Genomic DNA, 24,306 nt, shown 5'->3' with positions numbered 1-24,306 from the left:
TGAAACAGGTCCACGTGCAACCCAAGCAGAGAGAGCGAGCAGTGGGAAGATTGTAGGAAGAAAAATGAGAAAGACGAGAAATGTTGATAATTCAAGTTGCAGCTTTTTCTGAATGGCTGGCCGCCAAGGTGACTATCTTTCAAGGAAGTACAGAAGATTCTACAGTTCTACTGGACTGTCTTCTTCTACTACTACTACTCAAAGCGTGCTTCCTGGTCATGACAACCAAGGGCATGATTAGCAGACTTGTCTCACTGGACAAGGTGTAGACCAGTTCAGGTGTTGGTGAATGTGTCGCAGATGGGGTGAGTTACACAGTCACACACAGTAGGACCATGTATTGGTTAGAGACAGACTGAAAAGTAAACAAACCAGCCAACCTGGTCCTTGTGGCTTTTCAGCACAGTCTGACAAGCACAACTCTGTAATACACTTCTAGATTTGAGTGTTCCATTTGAGAGGCGTAAAGTACGAGGGGTATTCAAGTAAGAAAAAGACTCCTAAAGAATGTGATAGTGACGGTCTGTTACGTAGAAAACGATTAGATTTATTTGGTCTACTACCAAACATGTAGGTGGCCTGATATCACTAGACTTTAGAATACAATTTTGATAAAACCTAACCTGAAAAGCATTTCTGTTCTATCTTTTGTCAGTATTTTGATTGACAGAGATTTGGAGGACTATTAAGCTATAGAGTAGCTGACATTGTTCATGTTGCTAATCATGATTTTTCTGTACATTTTTCCTTCTGAATCTGTCAATTCCTCCAACAAATCTTTATGACTTTTTTTTTTTTTTTTTAAATCAGGGAGAAAACTTAGAACAAGGTTTCAGGCTGCAACAGAAGATATTCAAAACATTTATTGCTTTAAGATATTTTCATCTGAATCAAGAACCACTTATGCTTCCTTCCTTACACACTTTTTATACGTTGCCACTAACCTCACCTGTGTTTAGTAAATTAGTAATCGATTCTCCATAAATGCTGTTTGACATTTGGGAGAGAAGAGGGTCCAATTAATAGTTCTGTTCCCAGTTAGTGTTCATTTTAGAACACATGCTCCCTCACAATAGCAGAATGGCGTAGAGCCCAACGCTGCGTTTAGCCTTTAACTCCCATCACAAATCCTCTCAGGACAAACCGTCATGGGGACAGTCACATTCTCAGTTGGATCTTTAAAACAGACATAAGAATGGCAGTGTTCTACTTCAAGGGCAGCACTCCAGGAGCAGTTTTCTATCTTAGAAGTGGTCTGTGTTACCAAAGGATGAGTGATATTGGATGAACAAATGCTGGTGAAGCACATTTCCAATAATGAAAAAGCAAAGGGTATTCTGGAGCTTACTCTATGTATTTACTTGACATTGATGTGAGACAGGATGGTGTGGGCTATAATATTTCCTTGCCTTATCTGGCCCTTCTTAGGAACTCTAAACAAAAGCTAGAAAAAGCTTCATTTAGAAGGCACAGGATACCACTTAGCCTTGGTCATTTAATTTTCAAGGGATGGTTCAACATCACAGAGAAGAATCTGGTTGCTGACAGTTAAGCACAGAGTGATCCATAATAGGCCTTCAAAAGCTCTTGAAAAACAACAGTGTAAGAGCTGGTATTGCCTCTGGATCTGTATGGATTTATGGTTTACCTTGTTTTCTTATAAAGATTACAGTAAGGCAATAGTAGCTTAATAATGAATTGTGCAATGAAAGCAGTGTCTAGACTTGTATGCTGTGCACAGTAGGTGCTCAATAAAATTGAATGAATGAGCTTGAGAGTCCAAGGCAGGATGATCAAATGAAAAACCAGTTTGGCTACATCTTTAATGAGGGAGGTTTTCTTGAGCAAGTCATTGAACTTCGACAAACTTACTCAGCCATTCTGTGGTTTTAAAACAAGATACAATATTTTGGGGCTCAGTGGAAAGTAAAATTCCTCAAACTTACTGGGTGGTTTGTAAGTTCTCAGCATTTCTGTGTGACTCTCATCTAGTTTTTGACTCTCATCTAGTTTTACACAATTGAGCATATTGCTGAAAGCACAGAAGTTATCAATATGTTATCTGTCTGTGATGGAGATAAGATTTCAAAGAAGACTATTAATCAAACTGGTATGAATAATGCAGTAGCATTATCTGGATTACAGCTACCCCTGTTACTGGTATCTTGTTGCTTACTGGTCTAGATGGACTGTTGATAAAAATGAACAGTTAAGCCTGACATTTCAGATGAAATTGAAACGATATTCCAATTAAGAGTATTAAGAGGGCCATTCCACCTTGTTGATTCAAACTCTCTGTTTCAGCATCAGCTACTTTAATCAAAGGGGATCTCAAAGACTAATTTCAATGCTTTATCCACCTCCAGGAAGACTGGCCACTAAAGCATAACTCTTCAACTTACTGGTCCAGGTTGCTGTGCACATTTAAGTTATCTCAACAGTTTCTGTATCTAGTCATGGTGCTATGTGGGATATAGAAGTATTTCTAAAGACTGCATTTTCCCTCAAGGACCTTATGTTTGAGATAGGGTAACAAGGCATTTTATTCCTTCTTTCAAAAAATATTTCCTGGGTGCCTACTATATGCCAGACATGGTCTAGGCAAAAGGAATACACAGTAAATGAGTTAGACAAGAGTCCAGCTCTCAGGGAGCTTGTATTCTAGTGGCGAAGAAAGACAAGAAGTTAATAATGGGCTGGGTGCAGTGGCTCATACCTGTAATCCCAGCACTTTGGGAGGCCAATGCAGACAGATCACTTGAGCTCAGGAGTTTGAGACCAGCCTGGCCGACAAGGCAAAACCCTGTCTCTACTAAAAATACAAAAATTAGCCAGGTATGGTGGCACATGCCTGTAATCCCAGCTACTTGGGAAGCTGAGGCAGGTGAATTGCTTGAACTTAGGAGGCAGAGGCTGCGGTGAGCCAAGACTGCACCACTGCACTCCAGCCTGGACAACAGAGCAAGATGCAGTCTCAAAAAAAAAAAAAAAAAAAAGTAAATAATGGTACTGGTGGCATAGGGGTGCTTCAGAGAGTAGCCAGGGAAGGTCCTCTGGGGAGGTGACATTTGGGGAAAAGATTGAGGCATGTAACGATCTGGGGCAGTGCCACGCAGGCCGAGATAGGTCCTGGTTTGCAGGCGTAGTACAAAAAATGGCAAAGACCCTGATTACACTGGAAAAGTAATGAGAAAGCCAATTCAATCCAGGATGGGGCTGACCAGGAAAGGTTCCCTAAGGATCTCTTCCTTGTCCTGTGCCTCAAAGGCTAAAGAAAAAAATTCTAGACTGGCTGGGGCATCCTGCATAATCTCCAGGTCAATCCTGGTTCCCTTCTGATATACTTAGCTTCCTCTATAAAACCAGGTTTGGAGAGCCTTTTAGTCTCCTATTGAAATTGTAGTTTTCCTTTCCTTTCTGGTCTCAGAATTACATCCTGAGAATACAATACCGTGACAGCAGTTGCGCAGCCTACATAGGATGCTACTGATGAATCGCCTGGGAAATTAAAACAATAGAAAAAAGAAAAAGCCTTCTTTGGGCATGTATTTTCTTTCTTAATTGCCTACAGGATGATGTAGAGCAGGTGTTCAGTGCCTGAAAATTTATGGGTAATTATTTGTCTGTTCAACCCTAGGGTACACTTGGGTGTAATCCCTTTAACTCTAAGAAGTCTCATAATAACAGGGATTTGACACTTACCTAAATATGATCATTTTGTGTACTTTAAAAGGGAGAACATCTGTTTTTCTGTTATTTCTTTCTTCTTTTCTTTTTTTTTTTTTTTTTTGAGACAGAGTCTTGCTGTGTTGCCCAGGCTGGAGTGCGGTGGCACAATCTTGGCTCACTGCAACCTCCTCTTCCTGGGTTTAAGCAATTCTCCTGCCTCAGCCTCCCGAGTAGCTGGGATTACAGGTGCATGCCACCATGCCTGGCTAATTTTTGTATTTTTAGTAGAGATGGGGTTTCACCATGTTGGCCAGGCTGGTCTCAAACTCCTGACCTTGTGATCCACCCACCTCGGCCTCCCAAAGTGCTGGGATTACAGGTGTGAGCCGCTGTGTCTGGCCAGAACACCTGTTTTTCTCTGTGCATTTGCTTTAATAATATCTCAACACACTCATACATATTTTCCTCGTATATAATATCCACGGAACTAGTTGTTCTTTGGAAGGCGCTGACTTTAGTCCAATTCAATTTAGATGATAAGTGGTCTGTTGAGCTTGGCCCCTTACTTAAATAACAGCCTGATTTTTCTAAAATTGAACCCAAGAGTTAAGACAAAACAGGATGGAATCTAGAAGGCAGACTGCGACTGTTCTAAGAAATCTCGTGTAGAAGCAGGGATGACAGGCATGTGCCAGTCTCCCTGAAAACTGGGCCCACTTTAGGAAACTCACTTCTCAGCATGTGGGGTTTATTAATTAACCTTCTCGAACTGACTGACCAGAGAGACACACCTCTGAAACAGAGCAATGCTGGAGGCACAGCTACTGTTCTCTAGTGGAGAGACCCTTCTGGTGAGTGGCTGCAGTGGGCCTTAGCTGATATGTTCCTAGCCTAGGAGGCCTGAGCCATCACAACCACAGAACTGAGGATGACATCTGTCCGAAACTGCCAGGTTCACTTTATGAGAAGGTACTTAGGTAAGAGAAATGACCTGGTGACATCTGAGTTGCTGTGGACAAAATGTTAAAGCAAGACTTCCTGGCTGCTATGGACTCACAGTACTCTAGGGTAACCGTTCAAAGGGGCTAGAGATGGAGAATGCCCTTATTCTGGTTGTTTAAGAAGAAATGAAAAGCTAATGTCTAATGGTCCTAATGGCTGGTGAGCTCCTTAAGGGCAGGCAGAGTGGTGACTTCCTGATTTTGCATTTCTAGGGCCAAACAGTATATTTAATGTAAGAGACAGTAAAATGAACAGAATTGAAAATAAACACGAATATAAAGTCTGATGGCATCCAAGGTCTAGCTTAAAATATTAATACAAGACTAGTTTTCTAAACACCTGCGTTGTGTCTGCTTTTATTCATGAAAAGAGAGAAGCAGTCTTAGGAACACAGTGTCACATGCCTGCGAGGGGCTCAGTCGTTCCTAGGCCCTGATAATGTTACACTGCATGGACAGTGTGGACAATATTCGTGACTTGGGGGCACATCTCTACACTGCAGTGAATGAAAGGCACCACCAAAGCCTCGCTGGTGTGACTCAAGAGAAGAAGAGGAAATGACAGCTTGGGCTGCTTTATCTGGGCCTGTGGCCTGTAGGTCAAGGGTCCCCTGGCTTTAATGGGCACCGAGGTACCTAGGGACCTTGTTAAAGTGCAGATTCTGATTCTGAAGATCTGGGGGGCCAAGTTTCTGCAGTGCCCACATCTCCTAGGTTAGAACTCTACTTTGACCAGCCAGGCTGCTGGTCCTCCTACCAGACTTTGAACAACAGGGTTCTAGGGAACAGTTTCTGAGTGGCTCCCTCCTGCTGAAAGCAGGATGCTCTCAGGTGCTTCATGCTTTGAGGAGAAAGACTCAGTTTGGGCTAGTCTTAACACTTCTTTAATACTAGCTAATCTCCTTAGAGAAAAGGCAGGATGTAGTGGCCCCGGGCTCCCAACCCTCAGCAGGCACCCTTATTGAGCACCAGGATTTAATAACACTGGCTTGTGTCCACTGTATTTAATTGTATGGGATTTTCTATTTAAGGCAATGGATGCTGACTTTCTGCTTGAGGCAGTGGTATAGTGTTTCCTTTAAAATAAAATTACTGTAGTTTAAATAAGTTGAGTCGAGTTAAAGAGAAATAGAAAGCACATAAGAGTTCTGGTGATATTCAGATATAAGAAAATAAGAAAAAACTGTAAGGCAGAATGGCCCAAATTGGGCAGATACTGTGGGGGCTCAGTGAATCTCCTGAAACCATATGCAAGCTCTCACAGACAGAAGCATTTTTCCAGAGGGGGGCTGTAGGTTCCATCAGATTCTCAAAGGTATTAGAAACTAAAAAAAGAGCTAAAGAACCCACTGCTATAAAGTCAAGTTTAACTAAATACCAAAGACTGCAAAGTCTCTACTACCTTCATAACTCTAGCTTCTGAAACACTTTACAGCTTTTTAAAAGAACTCTACTTTGCCACAATTACATCATCAAAAAGCAGTGTCGTCCCATAAAGATTATGAAATAGCCCTCTGTTTGGAGAGCAGTGTTTCTCCAACAGTGTTCCAGAGAACTGTAGACTGAGGAAATATAAACAGGAACTCTGCCAGAGAGGTGGGGGAAATTCTGCCCACTCCCCCAGGGGATTCTAGTTAGATAGTCAAGATTCTCAGAAGTCCTCCAAGAAATCTGTTTAGTTTTCTTCAGTCTGGCATTTCCCAAATGTATTTCATTATGAACCCCCTTTGGAAGGAACATACATTAACAAATTAAGGAACAAGTGTCCTGAAGGAGTCACGGCTGCTTCACCAAACAGCCCTGAAGCTGGGGTGATAGGACACTAAATAAGAGGCAGAATCCTGATTTTTGAAAATGACAAAACTACATTTCCTGGAGCAATTGTTAAATGGCAAGTGCTTTGGTAAGTGGCTGACAGCAAGCAGAAACAGTCAAGTTTTTATAGTGAGAATAGTAGCCATTCCTGTTTAGACCAGGTGCATTTAGGGAAAATTTTAAATTTTTGAAAACTTGCATAGAGTCAGTCATGCCACTGGCAACAAGTCCTTAGATTTGACTGTATCTGGCTAACCGTCAGTTAAGTCATCGTTTGCACACATTTATTGATTTTTAACTTCTGTCTTGGAATGAGAACTCTTGGTAACTTTGAGGAATACAGCTGTTTTCTACTATTCGACTGCTTCTGTCCTTGCACAAAACCTACTGCCACTAAACAATTCAACTTCAGAAGTATTGGTAGGACAGCATAGATTACACAACAGTTAGCCATGAAATTGGATAAAATGTTCGATTTTTCCTGGGTGACCTTTTGATGGTACCCAAGGGCTTACCTGTCAACATCAGGTGTCTTTTTACCTTATTCCATAAAATCAGCTTTCAAAAATGCTGTTATATTTTTTGAAACCCCATTGAAATATAAAAGTGTTTCCCCCAAAATATAAATATATTATACAAGTTAGTGTTTTCTGTATTTTCTGTCACCCTTATTAAAAGGAAAATGGGAAGTAGAACTCTGTTGGCAACCTGGTGTCCTCTAAATATTTTAAACCTTAACAGAGACCTATTTGACATTATGTAGCATCTTGAATCTTTACTCCTGTGTGGCCTCAAATAACACTTAAGAAGAGTTACGGACTTGTTTAATTTCTTCTATATCAAACTTGAAGCAAGTGAAGCAGTGAACAAACCCTTTTGTTGCGGCGGGCTAGCATTCACTCAAGTAATTTATCCACCTACTCTTGAGCCATCTGCCTTTGAGTAAAGAGTGGTGATGACATAAAAGGGAGGAAGGTGAGGAGGCTTATGTTAGTTATAAGAATGTATGGATTATGTGGATTCAAAGGTTGACAACACGATTTACTGTCCTATCTTTTAAGTGATTCAAATAAAAAAAAGTTTACATTTCTGCTTTTGGGACTTGATTATTAAGCTCTGTTTCCAAGGAGGGAAGAAGAATCTCAGCTGTGCCTTTCAAAGGGCATGAGTAAAAGTGGTTCTGCTTTTGTTATTTTCCATCGGCATCCGTAAACTAATTTATGCTTATAGAGAACTTATTAGGCATTCTGTGTTCTTAATAATGACTCCTAAAAATGAGACAAGGACGTTCTTCATACCTCCAGCTCCAACTCCTCCCTGTCCATCTCCTGATGGATGTCTCCAATGTAGTCATTTGGATCGTAGTATTCATGGGCTGAGGGATGCCTGAAAAGAGATGCAACATCTTTACAGCCCTGCTGCCATTGTCAGTATCTGTTTCTCTTACACCCATTGTCAGGCCAGTGGCACAGTAGCAATTCCCAGGGTGTAGGCCCTTTCATGACTCACTTCCCTCTGGATGGGGCTCTCAGCACAGTCAGGACCTCCATCATCCTAATTTTACCATTTGCCTTTAGTCCATTTCCTCCTGAAGGACTTAAGATGCAAAGTGCCGGCCTGATGGGCTTTGTTGTTTGCAGAGCCCATCCCGGAGCCTGCCAGTCACGTGATTCAGCGTGACTAATTTCTAACTCCATCTCTATGCAGGAAACAGGGCAATATTTTACTGCTTATTGCTTCATTGTTAGATTTTATCTCTGCAGAGAACTAGGCTCGAGCCCAGGCAACAGTCTAAGATATGTGCTGGCCTCTGACATCAGTTCAAAAGGCTGAGACTGAAACTGTTCCGCTGTTACCTAGGACCGTGTCTTTTTGAATGTTACCCACAATAATATGTTTGATATCACAAACGTACAGTATGCACTTACATGGTTGAAATGCACGTACAAACATGTAGGCCTAAGTGCATCTGTGTGTATATGTTTACATATAATGAGTACACACACATTCATTCTGCTAGGAGACTGGAAGCTTATGTTTCCCTAGGACAACATATGCAAAACACAGTCCACAGAACTCACGACATCTTTGGAAACGTCATTAATGGAACCTCAAGGAGCAAAGGCAGTGGGAATCATAACATACTCCATCAGTGGCTTTGAAAGGAGCTTAACAGTCCACGGTGCCAGATGCAAAGCTTCAGCCTCTGATTGTTGGCTGGGGACCCAAGCCTTCACGTTCTCAAAGGTCAGCACAGCAATCAATGGGCTCTAGTCTTCCCTCTCAGGCACTTAGTTTTGAAACAACAGATCAGACATGAGTGGCCATTCAAACAAGGGCTGGCTTTCAATTTTCTGGACCCATCAGGCAAATATACTGCCTGCACTTAAAGGGCTTTTAGTACTGAGGATACTGTTGAAGGTCTGGGCTTTCAAGCATCAACTTAACATTCCCCATTCAGTCCCGACACACGCTCTTGCTGTTGTCTGACCTTGCAGCCAGAACCTGAAGAGGCCTGACCTCTGGACTCTTCTGACATTTCTCAAGTCGCCCCCAGGGGATAAGTCATGTCATGTTAACTAGACTTAAGAGGAAATTACAGGTTTAGCTTCTAAAAGGCCCATCACTGTGACAGGTCAACATTTAAGAGTCAGAAGTAGCCTTAAAGGCCTCATCAATAATGTGAGGCAGTTTGGTCTATAACGTCAGATAAATGGTTTGGATAATCATACTTAGTGAATCAGCCAGTTGTTCCAGAGGATCGAATGGGCCACTACAGGGTACTGTGGTTCAGAGCTGGGAGTCGGGGTCTGACTGACCTGCCTTTCCATCACCTCAGTGGAACCTGGTGAGTTTGCAGTTCCTCATCTGTATAAAGGGACAGTCATGAGAAATAAAGGAGATAATAGTTCTTTGCACATGTGCACACTGTGAGTGAATGTGAGACGGATGCCCTGTCCTCTGTCTTTATGCTACCAGCTGCCGCCAAACCTACTCTGTCAAGCCTGGGGTATTAGCCCTGGGTTCCAATGACAGCTAGCCACTAAGACCAAGGGATGAAGGGCAAGCCTTTATCCAGAACTTGACTGAACCACAGGAAACATGTGCTCACTCCAGCTACTGAGTTACTAGTAGGAATCCAACAGGTATTACCCAGTGGATTTTCCTGTAAGAGGTGAAAATGCCCTTTGAAATAATGTATCAAGTCAATGATCTGATCCGAGATGGAGCTGAGATGAGAAAACACAGGGGTGACCCTAACATCAGCTGGAGAGGCTGTGTCCTCAGATGTGCAAAGTCACACATGAAAAGCTTTTTTTTTTTTTTTTTTTTTTGAGACGGAGTCTCGCTCTGTTGCCCAGGCTGGAGTGCAGTGGCGCGATCTTGGCTCACTGCAAGCTCCGCCTCCCGGGTACATGCCATTCTCCTGCCTCAGCCTCCCGAGTAGCTGGGATTACAGGTGACTGCCACCACACCTGGCTAATTGTTTTTTGTATTTTTAGTAGAGACAGGGTTTCACCATGTTAACCAGGATGGTCTCAATCTCTTGAACTTGTGATCCGCCTGCCTCGGCCTCCCGAAGTGCTGGGATTACAGGCTTGAGCCACCGCGCCTGGCCTCGAAAAGCTATGTTAAAAGCTATGTCGAACTGGACACCTTGGAGGCCAGCAGTCTATCACAGAAAGTGTCTTGCTCTTCATTTTTTCCTGACTATTTTACATCACCCAGCAAATTAATGGTGATCGCTGCTACCATTTACTGAGTGCTTACCATATGCCCCGTGAGCACTTCCCACATTGTTTCATTTAATCCTTCAATGATAAGAGACTGATGCTGTTATCTCCATTTTAATATAGGAAAAATACAGCCCCACAAAACAAAGTAAGTTACCCAAGTTCTGCAACTAGAAATCACTTTGAGCATCAGGTTTGTCTGACTTGAAGCCTCTGAAGGACTCTTTATCGCTGGCAGAAATAAGTTGAGAGAAGAAGTGTGTGTAAAGAAATCCATGTGGCGTGCTGAGTTGCAGCTGTTATTTAATTGGTTGATGCAGTACTTAGATGAGGCATGTGTGGGCTTATTACATGGATCCAGGCTTGAAATGAGACCCAAGAAAGCAGAAGGCACAACCTCCAGGGCTCTCTTGACACATACAACTTACTTTGTTGTCTATTTAAAAGAATGATCAACATTCCCTCTAGTAATAACTGCAGGATCTTCAAATTACCATTTGGGGTGATTACATTTTATTCTGAAACAACTTTTACAACATTTGTAAGTAATTCTGTTGTTAGGATATAATTTGAATAAGTCCGCTCCAGGGTTATAATAAAGTAATTAATATGTCGGAGCGGTTTTGAGCAGGATTCGATTTATTGCCTCTATAAACAATAAAGTTAAACACGGGCAACTTGGAGGAAAATTAAAGGGTGCATTAATTTTTTTCGCCACATAGAAGAGAAAAAAACCAACTTGAAAATACTTCTTAACGCATTAGGGGTTCAAGATTAGGTTACTTACTCCTCTGGCAAGAGATAGGGATCCAGCACAGGTGGGCTGGGAGAGGACATCTTAGTGAGGGCCATGATATGTTCAAAGGTGATGTCGGTTTGGGTTCCTGTGTCTACCAGCTGCGACTCTGATGGAGGCGTGAACATTTTGGTCCTTGGTGTTCTTCTCAACACCTGCACCACTATGGGCTCCTTGGCTGTCTTGAAAGCTTCCACAGCCTGGTCATGAGTTGCTCTGGATAAGTCTTTGCCGTTGACCTGTGGAAAAATATTTAGGGTGGGACAAGGTTAGAATGAAGCAGAAAATGGAAGGACAAATACATGGATTGGCTGCTTTCATGTGTAAGCAGCTAAAAGAAAGAAGCAGGTGGTGGTGTCAGAGAACTTCAATTCTCTATGTTTAGGTTTCCCGAAGAATGCCTGGTGGAAAGAGTGAGTTTGGAGGTATTCAGATTTGGCATCCAATAATAAATCTCACAGCAGGAAGGCTTGGCTTCCCCGTGGAATGTCTTTAACACAATTTCATCACTTGCTAATCTTGCCTGTGAAAGAAAAGGCCAGCCTCAGGCTCCGAGCCTTTATCAGGCAATAATAGCTAACTAGAAATTCATTACATTGTTATGTTTTAATAGTGTGTATTTTTCCAGTTTGTGTCAGATGATACCAGTCTTCCCTTCATGGAAGTAATATGAAGTTTCCTTTTAATAAATAGTAATCCTTTCGCTCTTTAAAAAGTCCATTGAAAATATTAAGTAAATGACAGTTCAGGCCATAGTGGCATATGGCAAGTATTATGGAGAAGGAACTCAAATGGCCAGCGTTTGGGGGAAGTGACCACTGGCTTAATTGCTGTTTTGTTTCCCACTGTGTGCAGTGCTTTGCTATTACTGCATCCTCAAAGCCTGCACTTATTGAGTGACGACTGTCTGCTGCATGACTTAACTGAAGATACCTCTCAATAGTTCTCTCATCATAGTCCCGTGAAGCTGGCAGGACTGAAAGTAAGATCATCTCCCTCCCTACAGCCTCAAACCTCATGAGAGGACCTTACTAGTTTATGCTGGCTCAGAACGCTGGACGCTGTGTCCAGGATTCTCCCCAATGGTACAATCAAAACTCACTCAACCCAGCTATCTTTAGAACAGCTGACATAAGATGAAATAGAAATCAGAGTCTTCTTTCTAAAAATCAAAGTCATTCCAAGTTAGATGGAAGTCCAATGATTTAATTTATCCTCTCTTTTCCCTTCCTCCATAAAACAAAGGAACTATGTTCAAGTAGTTATGTGCAGAAAGTCTGGTAACAGCTTATGACTGGACTGCATAAAATGTTTCAGGCTCCACAATATTTTAATATTATAGTATTCCTCAAGTGGTTTGGTTGGTTTTTAAAAAGCAAATGTAAAATGATGGTATAGGAATCACATTCCACAGGACACATGGCTGCAGAAGTTGCTCAGCTTCTCAAAGCTTTTCTGGAGAACACTGACCCACTGAAGTCACTCCTCATAGCAATTCCTGAGTTTAAATCTCTTAGATTAATGGTCCACTCTTGCAATGTGCATGTTTTTAGCATGTATTTATAAATGTCATAATGAACACTGAACCACAGCCTTTTCCTATTTGGCATATATACATTTTCCTCCCTTAGTATCTTGGACTTCAAAGCATGCTGACAATTAGGTCTATCCTCAGAGCACTTCAGTTTCCCTCTGTCCAGGCAGAACATAGGTATTGATTGTAAAGCTGTTTTTCTCTTTTTCTTCCCCCCAAACTCTTTCACTCTGGCCCTGCAGGGACAACAACTCTTAGGTTGAAGTGCATTGTAAACAACTGTTGGGTTGAGAAATAGATGTTGAATTCTTTCCTTGTAATGAAACCCAAATGAATCATGCCAGTGGAGGTTATTAATGATCTGGATTCAATCCTCTTAAGTAATTTATTTACATCATGAGGGAGTTCGGCAGAAACGAACTCTGGGTCACAAAATGACTTGAGTGCACCAGTAAATAAGGAACTGTCTGAACCACCATCCTGGAGGACTTGGAAAGCAGGGTTTAACACTACAACTGTTGCCATGTTTCTCCCTTTGAGAAAAGAATGGAAGGATAAGAAAGAAAGAATTCTTTCTAGCTTTCTGTCCCAGGTGACCTTGGTAAGTGCTTCCCTGCCTAGACCCTAGAATGCTGAGGGCTTGGCATGGGAAGGAATGGGGTGTAGATGTGGATGAAAAACAACTTGGGGTGCTGTGGAATTCATGCTGGGGCCGAACTATTTGAGCCATATCTTTCATTAAATGTGTGACACCAAGAGTCACATAATACAGGAATTTACAATGCTACAGCAAATTTGTTGCTGAGAATAAATTAATGCAACATATAGCACCCTTAGGAGGTGTGGGTGTGGTCAATACCACCCAGTCATGCTGGTCTTCTGCCCTTGGTATTCCCTGGGGATGGCTTGCACCAATGTTAGTTATACCCACAATGAATTCAGACATTAGGATTTTCGAGTGGGTGCTACAAGATGTGTCAAATTTGTTCTTCCTCTATTTAATAGTATATAAATACCAGGCCTTTTGCCAAAAAGGAATAAGAATGGGATTTTCTTACTATGGTGTATTTTTCCTTCATAACTTCCTGTTCTTGTTAAGAGGAACACTAAGCTAAGTGAGGAGAGGATGGGGAATTAGAATCCAGCCATCTTCTAGTTGCGTCCAGAAAGGAACCTATGGGTTTACACTTTTTAGAGACACATAATTCTTACAAACACTACAGCAGGCAATGTCAGCTGCCTGGGCAGCACGCACCCATCCTCACCCCAATGCTCCCCTCTCTGCTAAAAGAACTCTTTATTTCCTTTCTACCAGATCCTATATCTTTCCCTCTGGGGGAGATCTGAGGTGTGGATTTTGATGGGCTCCCGCCTGTCATGGTGGTCTTGGTCCTTTTGCCTCATGATGGATTTAGACATGGGTATGCAGTATAATTCTGGCTGGTTGGATGGGATGAGAGAGCTGCTAGGGAGCTCTGAGGTTTTGTTCATCCTTAAACTAGGACATGAGACAGGAGAGGGCCCTTTTTTGCCTCTAGACAAGTCATCTGCATGCCTTGGACTTGTGGCAGCATCTTGGGACCATGTGGGGAACTGGCCTCAGAGGCCAGCTTAACACACTAAGGATGGCAGAGTAGAAAAATGAGAGAATTGTGGTCCTAATAATATCACTGAGTAAGTGAATTAACCAAGTTTAGAACCTCTTATCCCCAAACTTCTTGTTATATTCAATAATACATTCCTTATACTTTAGGTCATTTGACTTGGATCTTAACTACCTACAGTCCAAAACATCCTAAAAAGTGTAAATATCACACAGATATATTGTAAAATTAGGCACAAATGTTTTCTCATTCATTCCTAGAGACATTCTTCTATGTGGGTAAAATAATTAGTGAAAATCCTTCTCTGATTAGGAGTACATCTTAGTTCAATTTTATAGCAAGGTGATGGCAACTATTGCTTTACTTGGATAGATTTTTATAAACCAAATGCTAGTACCATTGAGTGGATGTTTAAATGGTACCAAGAAAATGATGCATAAAGGACCCGCTTGGATCAGTCTAAAGCTAAAAGCATTCTTGGCTACAAAGAGCTCCTCTGTGTTGAGGCACACTCAGTTACAAAAAGCAGGAAAGCTGTTCTGATTCCGTCCAGCTTTGGGTACTGTTACACGGCATTGATACAACAACATCCATACTGCCCAGGTTACAGAGGGAAGAGCAGTAGCAACCCCAAAGGGAGAACTGGGACTTTGGGGTGACTGAGAAATGCCCTGTCATCTCACACAAGAATGTCCCCCCTGCCTACAGCTGGGTTCCACAGAAAGGCATTTCTGACAACTGTGCCCAAGAAAACAATTTTAGTAGCCCATGCAGTTTTCAATCAAATACAGTTCAAATAAGCCCCTCCACAAGCCAGATGACCTCCTCCTTTTTTATAGCTCAGAGGTGGAGTGTGCAGGGACGGCAATTGTGGGATGAAGCCAGCATTGGAATCCCGGCTGTGGGCTTTGGGCAATTTAACTGTTCTGAGTTCCAGTTTCCTCATCTGCAAAATAAATATAGCATCATGCTTCTTAGGGTAATATAAAGTTTAGATGAGATAACTTACTTGTAATGCCTAAATGCCAATAATAAGAATTTACTAAGACTCCAGTGCTCGTGGGGATCCTGTAGTAGAAGAGACACATTTTCCCAGGAGGAAACAATCTATAAATCAAAGCAAAACCCAGCCTAGTGAGGTGTTCTTAAGAGACATTTGTATGCTGAAAGGCTTCTTGACTTCCCAGAAGCTCCCTGCCCATCTTGTGTGTTCCTGGGGTACCAATATGCACATGGATATTTTCAGCCCTCGAGTTGGGATTCTTGGAGGAGGAGGGGGGTGCAACAGATAAATTTTACAGGACTTGACCCCTGCCACATGAGCTTCTTGACAAGGTATTTTAGGGATCATTACATTCTCTTAAAAGACGATGAGACAAGGTGGGAGTTTACTATCCTAGAGGATCCATTTTTGCAGCCAAATTTGTTTTGAATTACCTTGTGCACATAACACTTATTACACTGTCATCTTGGAATCACATCACTGAGACTCTTAGCGAGATGATGACTCCGGTGCACGCCGTCAGTCAACCGAGAATGACAACTTTTATTCTCAGGATTAGCATTGCATCTACATTACACAAAACAGTGGCAATGATGGCTGTGATTATAGACGGGATGCTCACCCAGTGACGTTTGGCCCGGTCAAATTCAATATCATTAACTTGCCCAATTGAGCAGATTGCCTTTAAAATAGTTTATGCAGCTTTAAAACCAAGTAAATGGAATGTTTTGGAAGAAGAAATGCTGATTGCAAACTTTATCTTTATTATAAATTAAATGCTTAAATTATTCACCTAAGGCTCTGGCTGGTCCCCTGGGACTTAGGTGCAATTATGGCAAAAATCCAATCAGTTAGTCTCAAGGCAAACATCACTGCTGCAAATATGACATGACACTAAGAGACCTTAAAGAGGTCCTTTAGCATAAGGTCTCCTGAGACAAGACAGACAATTATGCTGAGGGCATAGGACCACTCCTTCTGGGTTCAATTTGGGCCGGAATAACATTGCTGTTGCTCTTCCTAGGAGGTACTTGTAGCTGTCTTTTCTAGTTGGTCCTGAGAACTAACAGAAAGCTGGCGAGCTTTCCATTTGGGAGGTAAATTTCACTGACAACCCATCTGTCTATCTTTCAGTCATTCACTCATTCAGCAAGAATTTACTGAGCTCATTTGGTAAGACCAGTTCCCTTCTTGGCTGACGGAATGTCACTGAAAGAAGTTCTTGGAGGAAAAATGAAGCTACAACACATGGGAATCACTTAAGAAATGGAAAGATGAATGCATTATGGGTGGCGTTTCACCAAGACATCGAGTGACTCAGAGACTACACATGATGGAATGCTAGCCGGGCCCATAAACCAGAGAGAAGCTTGGTTTTCACGGTCTACTTAGAAATACCATGGGTTAAACTATTGTCATACAGTAGCACCTTTCAAAACACAGAGTCCCAGAGAGCCTTCAAAGTTTTCTACAACTTAATCGTAAGCAGTTCAGGATATTTTATAATGTAGTATTTAGAAAAGGCATACTATACTCTCTCCAAATTAGAAACTAAGTACCTATTTATGGGGGACATTTGGTTTCTGAGGTTCAGCATATCAGTCACCTCTATTTCTATTACATGTGCAAATGACCTCATATAAAGTACAAATGCAATTTTAAATTCAGCCTAGTATAGATTATGCCCCTGGCTAAAATCCAACTTTTATAGGGTTCATTTAATTAAATACAGGGGCAGTGATTTCATTCTGTAAAATATCACACCTGTGTTTTCAAACTAATAAACTATATACTGAAAAGTAAAAGGTTTCAAGCCCTGATTTAGGTTGGATAAAAAAAAATCTTTTTTTCATTTAGGCAACTCCTGTCTGTCTTAATTTATTTCAAATTTATAGTCTCCTCTAGGGCTTGGAGAAGGGAAGGCAACTTACCTAAAATGCAGGTATTATGGCAGTTAAGAAGAAATGTGAGTTTCAGGAATGAATGGTGTTCAAATTAATGTGTTTCTGAGGAAAGTACTTCACTTCAGAGATGGAGATCTGTAGACGGCACTGCCACAGCTGTCAGTTTCTATGTGTGGGTGTGTTGGGTTCTAGTTGGGACCTCAGCAGTTTGTCCATGGTATTTTCTAAATGCATCCTGATGTTATTTCCCTAGATTTGGTATTTTTACAACCATCAGATCCCCTCCTTACTCCATTTCAAGCATCCTGCACAGATAAATTTATAGCCTGGGTAATTTCCTTGTTAGAAAAGTCTTCTTTGTGTCTAACTGACGTGTCTCACGTTTTAAAATCCTTTACTGTTTTTTAAATGTAGAATACATCTGGCTATCAGCCTCTGATTAGTAAAATAGATGAGTCTTAGAGGTTAAAAACATACATGTACTTACTTTTTAAAAAGTAAATACTTTTTAAAAATATTATAAATACTTTCAAAATATTATAAAATACTTTCTTTTCAGATACCAATCCCACCTTAATATCTCCTTTGGAAACCTTGGTATCATCACATGAAATCTCATTTCAAGCAATGGCATCCAAATGTCCATTGAACTACAGTATATCTGAACCAGTATGAATCGAAAAATTAACACGTACATTTTTGCATCACCTTACAGGTGATAACTTGAAGCAGCAACTCCAGATATTATAGGAAAGCCAATGGCAAGTACTTGGCAACAAGCTGTTTCTACAGCCAAATCTCCCTATCTTCTATATCTCCTAAGTTCTTTGGAACTTGAGGGTCTTCTCCAGTAAAAAGTACACACGTATTTAATGAGAAGTGTTTTTGCTCTTAAGCTTATTCTAGACCATTTCTTGATAGGATAAAAATAGTATCAAGGACAGTATCCTCTGCTTTGTCGAGAATGAAAAAATGAGGTCCAGAAAGGTCTTGGAGTGTTTGCAAATAACCAAGTGGCTCTGGTCAGGCTCTCCTGCTGTCTCTGGTTTCTGCATTGTAAGTGACAAGGTGGGGCCATTTCAAGTGAAAAATGACACAGAGAGGAAAGAGACAAGAAATACCAAGTTTATAGACCTCACAGAAAATCACAACATGCAAAGTGGCTTTTCTTGGATAACTGATTCTCTGTCTGTCTCTGTTTTAGAACTTCTCTGTAGTACCCCTGCTTAGGGATGTGTGAGCAAAGGCAAGGTGGCAAGTAGGGCAGTAGGCTAGAGGCCGTGTCCCTCCAGAGGAAGAGAAGCCTTCCTCTAAATCATGCAGAAGTGCTCGTAAGGGCTGGTGATGGTCCTGCTTCTGGCTGTCACTAGGTCGGGAGTCCACCATAGTGGCAGCAGGTGATGATCTGGCCTCCAGACTCCTGCATTTCAGCCCTGGACACGTAGAAGGGGCTGCTGGGTGACTCAGCTCCCTCTATAGCAAAAGGGCTTGAAAAGGGTGTCTCCCAGAGCACTTCCCGGTTGAACAGTCCATGAAAGTCGCTATCAGCCACTCCGTGCTTCATTGCTCACCTTTTTATATATGAGTGTCCAGAATACTTCAAATAAAATGCTGGAGCTTTTGACACTTTAATCATGATAAACCCAATAGTGGTACAACACTTCCTCTGTGCCAGACACTATTCTATGCACTCTACCTACATTTACTCATGTAATCCTCACACAAGGGAAGTACAGCTACTATCACTGTTTCACAGACAAAAACGAGAGACACAGAGGGCATCTGCGCATCTGCAGACATTTCATTTAAGATGCTGGTGGCTTTCACCTTGAATTGGGAGAGGCATGCTCTAAGTTCAGAATATAGAAGATGACATGCTTCTTTTTTACATGTCAATGTTATTGCATTTAATGATCCATTGGCATTATCTCCTGCTGTAAAGGCAAATACAGCCACAAATTGAAGGAGGAAGGTGTGGTTAGGTTTTTGCAAGCATCATGCCCGAAGCCTTTATGAAAGCCATTTTATTATGCCATTTCCTCTCCCTGGTGTAAACTTCATATTGGTCTCATAAATACCTTGAATAAACTTGAATTTGTTAACTGTTTTCATCAGAGTCTAGAGGGCTGGCTACAATAAAATTTCTACTCTCAAGCCTCTAGTCATCAGAGGAAAGGACAGGAAGAGTCCTCCATCAACGAAATTGTTATCACACGGAGTTAAAAAGAGTGTTTAATGGTGTTTTCTATTTTGTGTCACCATAGTCATTTACATTTAAAATTAGAGGATCCCTAAGGATGCTGCATGAAGATGCAGAGGAGCAGGCAGGAGTTCTACGTCTGATGAGGGCCATTGTCAAGGTGCAAAGCTTTGGGTCTGTTTGCCTGGGGTTCATGTAGGCTGTAGCACTTGTGAGCTGTGCTATCTTGAGCAGGTTATTCATCTCTTGATGCCTTAGTTTTCTTCTCTGTAAAATGGGTTAACAGCAGGACCTAACTCACAGAGTTGTTGCTGGAATTAATTAGGCTCTGCGTAGAAAGTAGTTACGGTTCATGCCTAGTGCATACCGAGTGCTCAATGAAGGTTAGCTACTTATTATCCTCATTGATTTGCAGAATCAATGTGCCATGTATTGATAAAGTGGTGAGCAAGGCTCAGTAACACCGGGTGAGAGTGGGCATCACTGGGGCTCTAGGGTGAGACACATTGGGGTCTAAGTCTGTGCTCTGCCATTTATCAGATGTGTGACTTTGGGTAAATTACTCCATCTCTGTGTGCCTCAGTGTCCTCAATAGAATATGAGGAATATTTAAGTACATGCTTCATAGGTGATACCTGAATGATGTAATTAAAGTAAAGCTCTTGGCACAGTGACCAATGTCAGCTGTTGTTATAACTGTCCACACTTAGACAAATTTTCTAGCCTCCTCCTGTGCCTCATCTGTAAACAGGGTTGTGAAGATTCCTTGTAAGGAGCTTAGAAGAGTGCCTGGCTCATAGCACACTCAGTAAACGCTATCTTTTACGGGAAATACTAGCCTAGGTTTGGGCTCCTAAAAAGTCCAGCTGCCAAATTTCAGTAAAAACCATACTCCAAACAAGTCACATAAGAAAACCCATGAAAAGCAGTTTATGTTGCAGTCATGTCTGTGGGAGGAGCCATTTCAAGGATATGACACTGAACGCCACACACGGGTTTTTGTTCTGTGTCGGGCAGTGCAATAAATGCTTCACACACATGATTTCATCCCATCTTCAGATAAGGATGTCACTGGTGAGGTAGGTGGTGTTCTCTCTACCACCTCAGAAGCTGAGCAGCTTCCTAAAAGTTGTGCAGCTTATGAAAGTAGAAATGGGGATGTGACCCAGGTCTGCCTGGCTTCAAAATGCGTGTTCTAACCACCGAGCAGCACAGCTGGCAGTGCTGTTACCTGACCTGAGCTGTAAAGCAAAGGAAGCTGAGGTGTTCACCGGTGACTGTATGATGCCAAGATGTGAGGGTGTAGTGAAAAAGGGCAGTCATCAACAAGAGGGAGAGGTGCGGCCCGGAGGTGGAAGGTGATGTTCCAGTGAGAAGGACACTTGACAAAGGAGAACGTTCATGGTACATGCCATGGCAAGGGCACGTGAGCTTTACCCTGAGAACCAAGTCAGCTGAGTCTACTGACCTTTCCCAGGAACTCACCTTGGTAATGGTATCATGTTTAACAAGCAGGATGGAGAAAAACACTAGTTGTGGATATTCACTAACCTACTGGAAATTGATTTTCTTCTGTCAATTCATTTCTTACTAAGTTGTCTCATCAGATGTGTTTGTCCTACAAATGTCCTATAGGCAATGCGTAAAGCCCCTGGGATGGAATGGCATAAAAAATAGTACAGTTAGGACAAAAGTAATGTTAGTCATTTCTCAGAGTCAGAGAAATCTCTGAGCAGCAAGAAAACAAGCAACATCACACATTTTTTGAAGCGCCTGAATCTTAGAAAGCAAATTTTGAAAAATGCTTATTGGACTTAATGTCCTATACTTTATTTGTTCCTCTTATTACAAGAGTATGAAAATTCCTTAAACACAAAAGTCAGGTAACAAACCAATGAATGCCAGGAAAAATCAAAGCTAAAGTTGATTCACTGTAAATAGAATTTCCTGGCTCTTGTGGATTTGTGTTTCAGAATTTTAGTGTAACCTACAAAGAGTGGTTTGGCATCTTTTTTGTTCTTTTTTTTTTGTTTTCTATCCAAAGAAATAAAATTATGATGTGTATCACTTTGATCAAAATTAATTTTGGCTCCTGCATAGCCAACTAGTTCATCTTGCAGTTTACAGACCATGTGGAAAAACTTTCATTAAATTGATTGTGATAGGATCCTTGGAAGAAAATGCTGTTTATATTAAACCGTGGTTTTAGTGGTTCAAAACAAAACAACTCAGTTGAAAAGAGCCTGGTGCCAGTATGAATATAAAACTACCAGTGAATGTTGATAGAATGGGCTATTTTTTCTTTTGTTTTCCTATAACAGTAATCATTAGTTGGCTTGTCCATAATCAACATCTAAATAAATTATAACAGATCTTCTCAAATGCCTCCAATTTCCTAGACAGCATTTAAAAATAATTCCACACCAGCAATAAACTAAAGAGTATGGCATGCATTTGAAATATTCTTCAAAGACTAAAGCCACTTTATTGCAGGAATCATCTTTTGCTTCTTTGAATCTCTAGCAATGCTTAACACTTCCGAGTTATTTTCTACATACCATGCACTATGCTTGGCACTGTACATTCAATAGCTCATTCATTTGTTTATTGGTCAAATAATGATTGCGAATGACTCCATGCTCAGCACACTGCCTGGGGCTGCCAATATAGTGGTGGGCAAGACTAGAAATGGAAGCTGCCCCTAGGAAGTTGACAGTCTGGTGAAGGAGAAGGATGCTAGGAATCCCACTACTGAGAGAAGGAAAGAAAACCTGGCAGGGAGAGGGAGGTCCCCTGAGGAAGAGGTGGAGAGCACCAATCCAAAGAAAGGGCAGGATTTAAGTGGGGAGGAAGAGAGGAGAGAGTACTCCAGAGAGGGAAAGGCATGTGCAAAGGTCCTGTGGTAGGAGAAAACCTGGTACAACTGACAGGCTGCTGGTGCACGTGAGTGGGGTGCAGACTATCATGCGTTAAGCCTGGAAGCAAGGGCAGGCTATGCTGACCCTTGGAGGCTTCAGGTTGGACTTTGTTTTTAAAAAATATATTTTTTTATTGTTTATATTTAAGGTGTACAGCATATTTTGATATACAGATGATCCCCAATTGATGATGGTTTGACTTATGATCTTTCACCTTTACAGTGAAAGAGATACATATTTAATAGAAACTGCACTTTCAGTATCCACATAACCCTTCTATTTTTCACATTCAGTACAGTATTAAATAAATTACATGAGATATTCAAAATTTTATTATTGCATTTAATGATTTTGCACAACTGTAGCTAATGTAAGTGTTCTGAACATATTTAAGGGAGGCTAGGATAAGCTACAATATTCAGTAGGTTAGAAATATTAAATGCATTTTTGACTTAAAATGGGTTTAAGATGTAACTCCATTGTAAGTTAAGGAACACCTGTACATATGTGTAATGAAGTGATTACTACAGTCAAGCAAATTAACATACCCATCATGTTATAGTTACCTTTTTTCATTTTTTTTAGTATTAACTATGGCTAATAATAGTGTGTTACATACTGGAAATTTGCCAAAAGAGTAGATTTTAGGTACTTTCATCACCAAAAAAAAAAAAAAAAAAAAAAAAAAAGACTTTGATTTTGAGATGATTTAAGAGGAGGGTGGAGAATCCACAAGATTAAGGGGTTTTTTGTTTGTTTTTCCTTTGGTTTGTACCTTAGAGACATGATCATGGGAGTTGGCTGCTGTGTGAAGAAGAGATTAGAAAAAATTAGGATGACATGGGACAGGAAGGGGAGCCCTCCCACTGTAAGCCCTCCAGAAAGTAAGTGACTTACTTGCCTAAGGGTTATTAGCTACTAAATAGTAGTTTGGGAGCTTGAACTTGGCCTCTTACCTCCAAATACATCATTCTTTGTTAAGCTAAAATACTTGAGGGTGAGGTCTCAAGACAAAGCAAATGCAAATACTAAATTTCAAAAGCTTGAAATAAATTAGGACTTGGATAGATCCAGGGCTTCTTGAGAATTTTCATTGTTCTGCTACTAGATCACTCCATACCGACATAGTCTTTCTGTAATGGGCTCTGGATCCCAAATCACTGTTCCTTCTTGGGGGCTTCCCTCACAAGTACATGTGGATGTTGAGGACACTGCCTACTATTCTTACCCCAACCTGGGGTATTATTTATTTCTAGAAACTTTGCTTCCTAAGACTCTGGAATCATTTATCTCCCCCCACAAGGAGGCTGGATGCAGAAGGAAGAATGGTTTATTCTGCGACTAGCTAGGAAAGCCACTGAATCTTGTATCTCTGAAACTCTCTGCAAAATGGGATGCATATTCCCTAGCCCCAGTGGGGGAAGCTCTACCCACTCGTTCTTAAAACTCTGTTCTTCGCATGAACTGTCCCACGTTGTTTTTAGAACCACATTAAAAAATCCAAACCATATCCATTTTTAACCTCCCTAGTTTTTTTTTTTTTTTTTTTGGAGACAGAGTCTCACTCCATCACCCAGGCTGGAGTGCAGTGGTACAATCTTGGCTCACTCCAACCTCTGCCTCCTGAGTTCAAGCGATTCTTATGCCTCAGCCTCCTGAGTAGCTGGGATTACAGGCATGTGCCATCAGGCCTGGCTAATTTTTTTTTTGTATTTTTAGTAGAGATGGGGTTTCACCATGTTGGCCAGGCTCGTCTTGAACTCCTGACCTCAAGTGATCCACCTGCCGCGGCCTCCCAAAGTGCTGGGATTACAGGCATGAGCCACCACACCTGGATGATTTTTAGTTTTGACTTTTAAGATGTAACTCCGTCGTAAGTTAAGGAACATCAACAGTTCAAAGTGGCATTATGATGGGTGATTTTCTTCATTTTCATTATGAAAATTTTGATAATCTTCTCCCTCTTGCTTCTCCCCATAAGGAAAACTGAATAGAAGCCTGCAGTTAGCAGGGCAGCCCTTGCTGCTCAGGCTTTCTTAGAGTGAGGAGCAGTGGTCCATATTTTATTCTACTGAGTTATGACAATTGAACTATTCTGGAGAACGACGCTGTGTGTGCACGTGCAGGG

General features: G+C 41.4%; 1 protein-coding gene across 2 annotated transcripts in view; it reads right to left on the bottom strand.

The window, feature by feature from the left end:
* PDZRN3 (PDZ domain containing ring finger 3) overlaps positions 1 to 24,306 on the bottom strand; it is a 249,796-nt gene that overhangs the window by 10,703 nt on the left and 214,787 nt on the right. For both annotated transcript variants that reach the window (XM_002813516.6, XM_054551886.2), the window contains 2 exons: positions 11,007 to 11,254; positions 7,784 to 7,871 (listed from right to left, as the gene is read on the bottom strand). In XM_002813516.6, the coding sequence (XP_002813562.2) occupies positions 7,784 to 7,871; positions 11,007 to 11,254 (336 nt within the window). The remainder of the gene's footprint in view (positions 1 to 7,783; positions 7,872 to 11,006; positions 11,255 to 24,306) is intronic.

The sequence above is a fragment of the Pongo abelii genome, chromosome 2, assembly GCF_028885655.2.
Source record: "Pongo abelii isolate AG06213 chromosome 2, NHGRI_mPonAbe1-v2.0_pri, whole genome shotgun sequence".
NCBI classification, from domain to species: Eukaryota; Metazoa; Chordata; class Mammalia; order Primates; family Hominidae; genus Pongo; species Pongo abelii.
This window is presented reverse-complemented; position numbering and strand designations above follow the sequence as displayed.